The sequence below is a fragment of the Tachysurus vachellii genome, chromosome 2 (assembly GCF_030014155.1).
Source record: "Tachysurus vachellii isolate PV-2020 chromosome 2, HZAU_Pvac_v1, whole genome shotgun sequence".
Lineage (NCBI taxonomy): Eukaryota > Metazoa > Chordata > Actinopteri > Siluriformes > Bagridae > Tachysurus > Tachysurus vachellii.
In genome coordinates, this window is record NC_083461.1 from 32,406,803 (window position 1) to 32,418,855 (window position 12,053).

Genomic DNA, 12,053 nt, shown 5'->3' on the forward strand with positions numbered 1-12,053 from the left:
ACAAATTGTGCAAAACAAAGTGTAAATAGAACAGATATAAAACAAGGTGTTAGTAATCTAGGCCTAATGGTGGTGCTATAGTGCAAGGTTTAATGTTTTGGTCAATTTCATATGAATTGCCTGCTGTAGAATAATACTCTTTTTTTTTCTTAAGCCACAATAACTATTTGGTCACTATATGTCAATCAATTCTAATGAAGAAGTGCTGAATTTACTTTTAAAGATGTAACTCATGACTACATCCATTAATTCACTTGTAACTTGAAAGGAATGTACAAGAAAGCTAAATTCAGGAAACGTGTTTCTCAGGAAATGTGTTTCCAATCAAGCTAATAATTGGTATCATATATGTGCTAGTCTGTAAGTGGATTTTCATAGTGATTAATAAAATTCATGACTGTCATAGGTTAAGCTAGATATCATTTGATATGTGGAATAGTACCCATTCAAGAAAGTAGATTGATGGAGGGACCTACTAGTACCTGAATCAGTATCATTGAAGTTGGCTTCCCATTGGTTCTATTCATGTTTACAGAGTTCAGAGTTAGGTAACTAGTTTTTTAGCAGGCATTTTACACAGCTAGGCTTTAGCTATCATCACAAAGCATAATAATAATAATAATAATAATAATAATAATAATAATAATAATAATAATAATAATGTGAACCTTTTTATTATTATTAGAGGTAGAAGGAGAAGTAGTAGTAGTAGTAGGACGAGTAGTAGGAGGGAGAGTGATAGTGAGAGTAGAAGTAAACATTTAATCTTTCTTAACCTTTTTTAAGTTCTTTTTTCCAGTTCTGGTTCTTTTGTCCACTGGACCTGAAATACTGCTGGCTGGATGTTGGCAGATTTGACCTGATGGAGAAAAATAACTGTTGCTAGGTAATACTTAATGTACTGTACTTATCATCATAAATTTATTATATACATTAACCGATTTCAGGTCCACCAATGAAAGATATTATTTGGGTGGTAAACAATTCTCAACTCAGCTGTGAGGGTAATATGGCATTGCATTCGTATGTGTTTATTTGGTGCAGCAGTAGCAATAGGTTGAGTCACTGTTATAATAGTGTAGAAATAGTGCAGTTAACAGTGACCGCCTTTCTACTAATAGAAGAGGAGCAGCACACTGTGCAGCACAACCGAGGGGGAAATAATCAGTCTGACCAATGAGTATAGCTACAAGGTATAGTTACCGAATAAACTGACAACTGAGTGTACAAACACTCACCTTTTGAAGAATTTTGTCCCTCATGGTAGGGTTGCTGAGATCCTCAATGCTTTTAAAATTTATTCTCAGAAAAGCCTTTTTAAAAACAGGGACTGCAAAAAAAGTCAACAATGTTGATATTTAGGAACAGTTTTAAAACATATTTTAACTTTAAATGTAATTTTTGAATATAGAAGTTTAACCTGGAACCCCATTAACTTCCACTTCACAGAGCGTGAGGTACTGAACAATATTGGGAATGATCACATTCACGTAACGACCCCGCATATTACATGTGTAGTTTATAGTACCAGCAGGCATGCTAGGGATAACAACACATCTACAAAGCGAGAAGAAGAGAGAGAGAGAGATGTCACCAATGTGCACTTGATTATGATCATAAAAGTTGCAGTGCAAACAAATTTTTTATTTTACTTAAGAATGACATATTATTCATTCATTTATTTTCTACCGCTTATCCGAACTACCTCGGGTCACGGGAAGCCTGTGCCTATCTCAGGCGTCATTGGGCATCAAGGCAGGATACACCCTGGACGGAGTGCCAACCCATCGCAGGGCACACACACACTCTCATTCACTCACGCAACCACACAATATGGACAATTTTCCAGAGATGCCAATCAACCTACCATGCATGTCTTTGGACCGGGGAGAAAACCGGAGTACCCGGAGGAAACCCCGAGGCACAGGAGAACATGCAAACTCCACACACACAAGGTGGAGGCTGGAATCGAACCCCCAACCCTGGAGGTGTGATGCGAAAAGTCACAATTCCACATTACCTTATGAGCAATTTTAGTGGAATGTTTTAATGTCTTATTAAAGATTCAAATGCATACAAAGAATTGCTACCAAATTACAAAGACTTATAGGCAGCTTTATGTAATGTTAATAGAGCTTCATGATTAAACTCTCTAAACATACTATATTACTGTTACATACAACTTATACTATTATTACTAATACACATTTATGCTGACATACGTTTAATGAATTATAAATGTGTTTTTATAAATGTGTTCCATGTCACCTGGGGTTATTGTTGCCATTGTTGATTAAGGAATTGCCAATGTGGATCTCAGCACCATTTATCCGATCTGGACTGGAGTCACCTCTGTTAGTGATGATTACATTGCTAATGTCATACAGAACCAACAAATCCACCCTCCACCACGGGCCATAGTCAGCTTTTGTGTGTGAACATGAGGAGGCACTCAAGACCGAATTTCTGTTGCCATCAATAGCAAGGGAAGCATAGTAATAGGTGTATAAAGAAGACTGTGTTGCAATTCCTCTTAAGGCCACATTGACTGGAGGGGAAAAGAGAATATATTATATATGTATAAACACACTCTTGTATTTGTGTATGCATATGTATTCTTTGATATTATTACCTTGCTGATAGGTCAGTATCCATTGCAATGACAAAATGCATATCCCTGTACAGAAATATATAATCGAAAATTACACATTTCATTATGTGCATTCTAATGTTAACAACTGCTTTTTTTTGAATACCTAAGTAAAGATGCATGGACCTCTGTGAATTCTCCATTTTCTGCTCAAATTAAAAGAAATAAACTTAAGACAATTTATAACTGCACTCAAGGAAAGAAAGACAAAGCCAGTTGAGGAAGCAATGTATAGCATTCACTAGTAAAGAATCAGATTTTACAAAGCACATACAATTATATAAAGCACATCACTTAGCAAATATATAATGTACTGTATAAAGCCTAATAAAGGCACAGTTTAGAGAAGGTTCTTACCTTGATCGATATAGGTCAGAAAGTCTTCTCTTTGACCCTTTTAAGCTCTGAGTTGTCCATTTGTCGTTTCAGTTAATGAATATTTAGATTTTTTAAAGGCACCTGAACTTTGTGTTTTAAACATGCAAATAAATGACCTAAGACATTTTGTGTTTATATCACCTTTTTAACTTATTCGTGAATCACAAATTCGTTTTTTTTACTAAAGCATAAGTAATTACATGATTGAAATTACATAATTTCAATGGTTTATATTGTAACAGATGTAAAGTACCTTCAATCCATTTAAATAAGGGCGTTTGCCAGATTCCATAGATGTAAATATATGACCTTTCAGAAATGCTTAAAGAAAATAGTACTTTTCATGAATTTTGCATTAGGCTACTCAAAGCACCTAGAGTGCCAAATGTTTTGAATTCTTCTGGAAGTATTTTATAAAGAGCAAATTTTATTTTTAAACTTATTATTGGTCAGCTGCACAATGCATACAATCATACAGACACAGATAATACCTTCAATTAGTCACATCACATCAAATTTAAAAATGTGATCTCAATGATCTCAGTGATAATGGCAGTGGTGTCAAAAGTATTCACATTCATTACACAGGTAGAAGTATAGATACTAGGGTTTAAAAATACTTCTGTAGACGTTCAAGTATCAACTCAAGCTTTTTACTCAAGTAAAAGTGTAAAAGTACTGGTTTCAAAACTACTTTAAAAGTATAAAAGTAAAAGTAATTCAAGGAAGAAATGCCATTAAAGACAAACGCTTAGGCTGTGCCACAGGGGCCTATTGTGCACTACCAAACCTCCTTAAAAAACATATTTCTAAAGGTCATAATAACTATAATGTTATATTAATTTGATAATGTTGAAAAATTTGGGATGCACTAGGCTACCTGTTTCAGCCAGATACTGTATATGTCCACTGAAAAAGAATGCATTTTAGTACAATGCAAATACATTAAAGAACCATATATGTGTACTACTGAGCTGTGTTTCATGGAGCGGAAGATATGACTAGGCTATAAGGATTGTAATGGTGCAAAAAGTCAAACTTCAGAGGCATTTCATCAATAACCTTTATTAAAGCAAACACATTGGACTTAAACAACATGCGACAAAGAGTTACTAATAGGCTTTGTTCATCCACAAAAGCAGCTGGTTCTCAAAGTTCTTTGAGCCAATGCATGCTCTTCTTGGCCTGAAGATCAGCCCTGCAACACTAAACAGTCTTTCACAGGCTGCTGAGGCAGGGAGTGTTGTATTAAGCTTAAGTGATAGCTGGCACACAGCTGGGACTTCAGTACCTCTACTGTGTCTCCTGGGCACCCCAGGAATGCATCCAACTGCTGGGTTGTTTCAAGAAGGCTGGTCTTCTTCACGGAGGAAAAGAAGTTCATTAGAATAAAGAAATTCATACAGATTTAAAACAACATGAGGAAGAGAAAATGATGACAGATTTTTTCTTTTTGGGTGGACTATCCCTTTAAAGCTGTTTTAGAACCACAAGCAGCTGCTGGCATGACTGACAATTAGCAGTAAAATAATTTTAAACAGCATTTGGCTAATAGTTGGGCCTATTAGCTCTTTACAAGGACCCATAGGGCCCCATACAGGCACATGCACTCTCATACACAGACAGGATCATGACTATCTTTAGTACATAACTTATCAACCAGCTGTAGATTATAGCATTGAACAATTAACTTACAAATATTACTTACAAATATAGTACCAATATAAGCTCAGGTAACATTTGGTTAAAGTTGAATTTCAAATCTCACACCTAGCCACCAAACTAGTTTGCATCATAGCCTTCTGGTAGCAAGCAAACCATTGGCATGTACCCAAGTTTGCCATAGAAAACATTGCAAATATATTATTATTAGTACGTTATTAGGTCACTACAATATTGTCAATAATCGACTGATAATAAAAAAAAACTATAGCTTTACACAATTAACTTACAAATATAGCAATAATTTAAGATCAGGTAACGTTTGTCTAAAGTCGAATTTGTTAATAATTGACTGGTAACAAAATTTCAGCTTACCTCAATATGCTTTTTTAAATTAGATGGCGAGTTTTTGAAAGCCATTGGCACGTGGTATTTAGGTTCGCATAACTTACAGTGCATGCGCAATGATTTATTTTTCCATCCAACCATTTCAGAAACTTCTTCCAGGTCCAGCCAGGGATGTATAAGGATTGGGGTTGTTTGGTCTTCCTGGCTACCAACTTCCTCACTGGTGCTGTTGCTGGTTGTTGAGACATTGATTTTGAGTTTTGACTTGGCCCCGTCTGCTATATCCAGCGTTGCAGTAATTGAAGTGTGACGTGATTTGTGTCATGTGCAGGTGCGATGGGTCGCATACAAACCAATAGGGTGTTGGAATGGTATATGTTTATACTTCTCATCCAACCACAATCAAATTCACTCTATCCGGATGGCGCGATTTATCTTGATAGGTTTTTTGAATGATGACAAGCCGGAATGAAAACAAGCCGAAATGAAATAGGAGTAACGAGGCTATTTTTAAAAAGTAAGGAGTAGAAAGTACAGATAAATGCGTGAAAATGTAAGGAGTAGAAGTAAAAAGTATGCTAAAAAAAAATTACTCTATTAAAGTATAGATACTCAAAATTTCTACTTAAGTAAAGTAACGAAGTATTTGTACATCCTTGTTTCTAAGAGTGGTCAGAGGAGTTTCTAAGAGTGGTCAGAGGAGACTAGCTAGACTAGTTTTAGCTGACAAAAAGATAAATCTAAGCAGAAAAGTATCTTAGAACATCCAACAAGTCAAACCAAATGAGTTGGATAAGCTACAACCAAATTAGGAATCTGAGGCTTCAGTTGGCATTGACTCACTAAAACTGGACAAATATTTCCTGATCTAATGAATATAAACTTCTTTTTGCTATGTAGATGACAGGGACAGAAGTTGGCATGAATCCCAACCTGCCTTGTGTCAACAGTCCAGACTGCTCCTGCTGGTATAATGGTATGGGGAATTGTTTCTTTCAATGCAGTCTTGTCAACATAGATCAGAATCTCAAAGGAATATCGGCAACACTATGCCATGAGAAATTGAGGCTGTTCTTGTTGAATTGGGCCACTAAGGCAGTTCTACCACATAGTAAAGTGTTTTTAATAAATTATTATTTGAATTATTATACTTATTATTTGATGAGTTGCAAATGAAAATAGCCCTAGACATTCATAATATTCTATCATAAAATGCATTTTGTATGGTACTGTATGGTATGGTAAGAAGCAGAAAAAGAAGACGAAGTCCCATTCTAGGGGTGCATCACCATTGCAGGATTCTTTCAAGGGGTGCCTTACTTCAGGCTGGAGAGTGACCTTGGATGGCCGCCCTGCCCATATCTATGAAAGGGCCCTTACCTCTCATGGCACATAAATTGCCTGGAGATGAGGGCTGGGTTTCTAGCATTGAAACACTTTCTCCTACACCTCGAGGGAAGCCATGTGTTAGGGCGCCCAGACAGCAGTGCGGTGGTTTCCTATATCAGTCATCAGGGTGGTCTGGGTTCACGCCCCCTGTTCAGGTTGGCGTAGCAGTTTCTGCTCTGTACAGAAACCAGATTTCTTTTGCTGAGAGCGATTTTCATCCCAGGGCGTATAAATCAAAGCCAGTCTGGGCCCTGGTACAGACAATTTGCCCCTGGCATGTCCAAGGCTATTCTGCACTCCAGGGCAGGTTATGTCCCTAAGGTGCCTAGGATGGCGGGTTGTCCTGTCATCCTGCAGGCCTACTGTCTCCTCCCTATGAGTCAGTGGTACTGGAGAGGTAATTTGCTTTACTGAAAATCATCACTGTACAATTTTTGGAAAATTTAAACAGGCAAGTGGTTAAAGGAATGAACAAGAAGGTTTATATTGGACACATAATTCCAGCGAGTAAAACCTCATTCCTACATGACCTCAGTTTCAAATGCTTCTAAATAAAATCCAATTCAAATTAAAAAATAGTGATGATTTGTTCTTAACATTTCTGAATTTCTGTAAAGGATAAGAAGCTTATGACTGATTAAAAAAAAGGAAAAATATATTCATGATTATTCTTATTATCAGTTTACAGTGTTTTAATTTATTCTGCTATGTAAAATGTGTTCTTAGTGCTACTTTGTTGAAGAAGCCGTGCTTAAATTCAGGCTTATTTTAGTGTTTTTTCCCCATCATGTTACCTGGGAAGTCTTATTATTTTATAAAGACTATTGAATACAGCTGCTCAATCAATTGTAACTAGCTATTACAGCACCACCTCACGGCCAGAGGAAACCCTCGCCAGGTCACACTTTCCACTTCAAGGACCTCTAAAGTATGCGCTCGCCACAGTGAGATACACGTTGATGTAAAGTATTGTTACAGTAGTTATATTTACATTATATTTATGACACAGAAAATTTAATTACACTAGTGTAATCCTACCACAAAATCTAGCTATTATTTTAATTTAAAATCCAGGCTTAGCTATGCATATATTTTTTACATAGTGCAAATGAATACTAATAATTTTCAATAATATACATTTTAAAAATAAATAAAGTAATTAAAAAATTAACCAATTCATAGGTTTTCTTCAACCAATAAATATGCCTCATCAGAAGTTCCATTTGGCTTGCCCCCTTCAGGTTGGTGGAGAGCTCCTGCCTCAAGTGGAGGAGTTTAAATATATTGGGGTCTTGTTCACGAGTGAGGGAAGGATGGAGCGGGAGATCGACAGGCGGATCGGTGTATCTTCTGCAGTGATGCGGTCGATATACCGGTCTGTTGTGGTGAAGAAGGAGCTGAGCCGCAAGGCGAAGCTCTCTATTTACCAGTCGATCTACATTCCTACCCTCACCTATGGTCATGAGCTTTGGGTCATGACCGAAAGGACAAGATCCCGGATACAAGCGGCCGAAATGAGTTTCCTCCGCAGGGTGGCTGGGCGCTCCCTTAGAGATAGGGTGAGGAGCTCGGTCACTCGGGAGGAGCTCAGAGTAGAGCCGCTGCTCCTCCACATCGAGAGGAGTCAGCTGAGGTGGCTCAGGCATCTGTTCCGGATGCCTCCTGGACGTCTCCCTGGGGAGGTGTTCCGGGTGTAGCCCTCTCACTGATTAACTGGCTCAAATCTGTCTAGGGATATAACTTTATACGTGAGAGGCACATCTAAATTTACCGAAGGTGTGATATGTATATCACCAAAGTTACTCAAACTGCTGTATTTAACCTCGGGCTTCAGACTTCAGTGTTCCTTTAATTGTTCTCCTCTATCAATCACAATAATTAATGATAACCAATAATAATAATGAAGGTATTTGTACCACACTTCAAAAACGTATCTCAAGTCATATAACAGTCCAATCTCTTTCTTTAAACAAGACAACACAGAAGATTAAATTGTAGAAACAATAGACAAACATTTATTCTCTCAAACAAGTGTAAATAAAACAAACCAAAATCCCCCCAAATGTAATGTTACCCAGCTGGGATTTTAAATGTCTCGGTGGTGCACTTCGTTGGAGCTCAGGTGAACGTATGAACACTTTATACTGTAGTACTCACGCAATCCAACGGAACAGGGAAACTCAAAAGGGAAACATCCACCAGCCAACGATGTAAACAAGGAAAAGATGCAGTAGAAGTCTCCACGAGGCCTCCGGTCTCTCCTGCCGAATTGCGTAGCCTTAGTTTCTCCGGTTCTCACGCACTGCACACGAGTATTCGCGTTGCAAACACACATCTTCCTTTATAACAACATTGTCTTAGTTATTTCCTGTTTGAAAGTAATACATTTTTAAACTATTTATTGAAAAAGAAAAAAACAAACTAAATAATTATTAGGCCCTAATTTTAGCAGGGCTCTACACGGGCATGTCCAATCGGGAGGAGGCCCAAGGGAAGACCTACAGTAGGACACGTTGGAGGGACTATGTCTCTCGACTGGCCTGGGAACGCCTCGGTATTCCCCCGGAAGAGCTGGAGGAAGTGTCTGGGGAGAGGGAAGTCTGGGCGTCCCTGCTTAGACTGCTGCCCCCGCAACCCGGCCCCGGATAAGCGGTAGAAAATGGATGGATGGATGGATGGATGGATGGAGAAGTTTCATTTGCCACAGCCACTTCTTTTTCTTGTTCTTGTTCTTGTTCTTGTTCTTCTTCTACATAGTTAAGACATGCTTCTGCTTCCTGTATGTCAGAATGACAAAAGTCTTTGTAGAAGAGTCAGGTACAATAAATAAATTAGTGCATGAATGAATATGTACAGTAACAGTCAAACTGATGGTCAGGGAAAATTCAAAGCAATGTCAAAAGAGATTTTAGTGTATTTAATACAAATTATATCATAGTGCTGTTGCAGTTTTGAATCTGAAAATAGTATTTTCTATACTAGCAAATATTCACATGGACATTGCAGGAAGATTATTTTGTACAATAATTGGTTAATTTTCGGAAACAGACGATTCGCTGTGATGACCTGTAATGTGAAAAGCCGAAAGTTTAAGAAAAAGATACTCATTATTTGATGAGATGCGAATGAAAATAGCTCCAGATAGTCATAATATTCTATCATAAAATGCATTTTGAATGGTACTATTAATCTTACTATTAATTGATTTGAGCACTGACAATAGCAAAGATTTCTGAATATCATAAATGCTAAAAACATAAAATGTTTATTTATGTAAATTGGGGAAAAAAACATAAAATTAAAAGATAAATAAAAAAATAAAAAAATAACTTAATAATTAATAATAATTTAATTATAAATGTATTTTTATAAATTTCACCTGGGGTTATTGTTGCCAATGTTGATTAAGGAATTGCCAACGTGGATCTCAGCACCGTTTATCCGATCTGCACTGGTGTCACCTCTGTTAGTGATGATTACATTGCTAATGTCATACACTGCCAACAAATCCACCCTCCACCAAGGGCCATAGTCAGCATTTGTGTGTGATCATGAGGAGGCACTCAAGACAGATGCTCTGTTGCCATCAATAGCAAAGGAAGCATAATAATCGTTGTATAAAAAAAGAATGTGTTGCAATTCCTCTTAAGGCCACATCGACTGGAGGGGAAAAGAGGGGGTCAGTATCAATTGCAATGACAAAATGCATATCCCTGTACAGAAATACAGTTGTGTTCAAAATTATTCAACCCCCACTGAAATTGATTGTTTTGGTCGGTTTGACATTGATTATGATCATTCAGTCATCCTGCTTACAATTAAATCAAAGAGGCACATGTAGGTCAGACAAATATAACATAACATTTATAATGAAATAACCACAAATGTCTTTTCTGAGCTCACATCATTATCAGTTTTATTCAACCCCCAAGTGACATTCAATCTTAGTACTTAGTACAACATCCTTTTACAGTTATAACAGCTTTTAAACGTGAAGCATAGCTTGACACAAGTGTCTTGCAGCGATCTACGGGTATTTTCGCCCATTCATCATGGGCAAAAGCCTCCAGTTCAGACACATTCTTAGGCTTGCGCACTGCAACTGCTTTCTTTAAGTCCCACCAGAGGTTCTCAATCGGATTTAAGTCTGGTGACTGCGATGGCCACTTCAAAATGTTCCAGCCTTTAATCTGCAACCATGCTCTAGTGGACTTGGAGGTATGCTTGGGATCATTGTCCTGTTGAAAGGTCCAACGTCTTCCAAGCCTCAGGTTTGTGACGGACTGCATCACATTGTCATCCAATATCTTCTGGTACTGAAGAGAATTCATGGTACCTTGCACACGCTGAAGCTTCCCAGTACCTGCAGAAGCAAAACAGCCCCAAAGCATGATTGACCCCCCGCCATGCTTCACAGTAGGCAAGGTGTTCTTTTCTTGTTCTTCCTCCTCCAAACATAGCGTTGATCCATGGGCCCAAACAGTTCTAATTTTGTTTCATCAGTCCACAGAACACTATCCCAAAACTTCTGTGGTTTGTCCACATGACTTTTGGCATACTGCAGTCGACTCTTCTTATTCTTTGGGGACAGCAAGGGGGTGCGCCTGGGAGTTCTGGCATGGAGGCCTTCATTACGCAGGGTGCGCCGTATTGTCTGAGCAGAAACTTCAGTACCCACATCTGACAAATCTTTTCTCAGTTCCTCAGCAGTCACACGGGGACTTTTCTCCACTCTACGCTTCAGGTAGCGCACAGCAGTCGAAGTCAGCATCTTCTTTCTGCCACGACCAGGTAGCGTTTCAACAGTGCCCTTTGCCTTGAATTTGCGAATGATGCTTCCTATGGTGTCTCTTGGTATGTTTAACATCTTTGCAATCTTCTTATAGCCATTGCCCTTCCTGTGAAGAGTAATCACCTGTTCTCTTGTCTTCCTGGACCATTCTCTTGACCTCACCATGTTTGTAACCACACCAGTAAATGTCTAGAAGGAGCTGAGTATCACAGTCATTTTAAAGCTGCCTAATTGGTGCTTATTAGGCTTTATTGCTGCTCCCTGATATCCACAGGTGTTTTCAATACCTGATTGAAAACACTTCATTGAACCTCTGTTCTTCAGAGTGGTAGTCTTTAAGGGGTTGAATAATTATGTCAATGAAGAATTCACAAAAGAAACATTTACTACTGTATTACAAAACTAATTGATGTCATTTTAGTTGCATATGGTTCTTTAAGAAGTCCTTGTAGGATTTCATTCTGAATACAATTACAAATGTACACTAAATTCCCTAAAACCATTTACAGCATTGGGGGTTGAATAATTTTGAACACAACTGTATATAATCTAAAATTACACATTTCATTATGTGTTAACAACTGATTTTTTTTGAATACCTATGTAAAGACGCATGGACCTCTGTGAATTCTCCATTTTCTTCTCAAATTAAAAGAAATAAACTTAAGACAATTTATAACTGCACTCAAGTAAAGAAAGGAAAAAGTCAATTGAGGAAGCAATGTATAGCATTCACTAGTTAAGAATCAGATTTTACTGAGGACATACAATTATATAAAGCACATCACTTAGCAAATATATAATGTATAAAGCCTAATAAAGATACAGTTTAGA

The 12,053-nt window shown here is 37.7% G+C and overlaps 1 protein-coding gene across 1 annotated transcript; it reads right to left on the reverse strand.

The window, feature by feature from the left end:
- Positions 1-781: 781 nt before the first annotated feature.
- Positions 782-11,635, reverse strand: LOC132841793 (fucolectin-like). Its single transcript, XM_060864325.1, has 7 exons — positions 11,618-11,635; positions 2,757-2,799; positions 2,633-2,677; positions 2,269-2,548; positions 1,421-1,557; positions 1,239-1,330; positions 782-859 (listed from the first exon to the last, which is right to left on the reverse strand). The coding sequence occupies exons 1-7, from the start codon at positions 11,633-11,635 to the stop codon at positions 782-784; spliced, it is 693 nt and encodes a 230-aa protein (XP_060720308.1).
- Between the last annotated feature and the right edge of the window lie 418 nt (positions 11,636-12,053).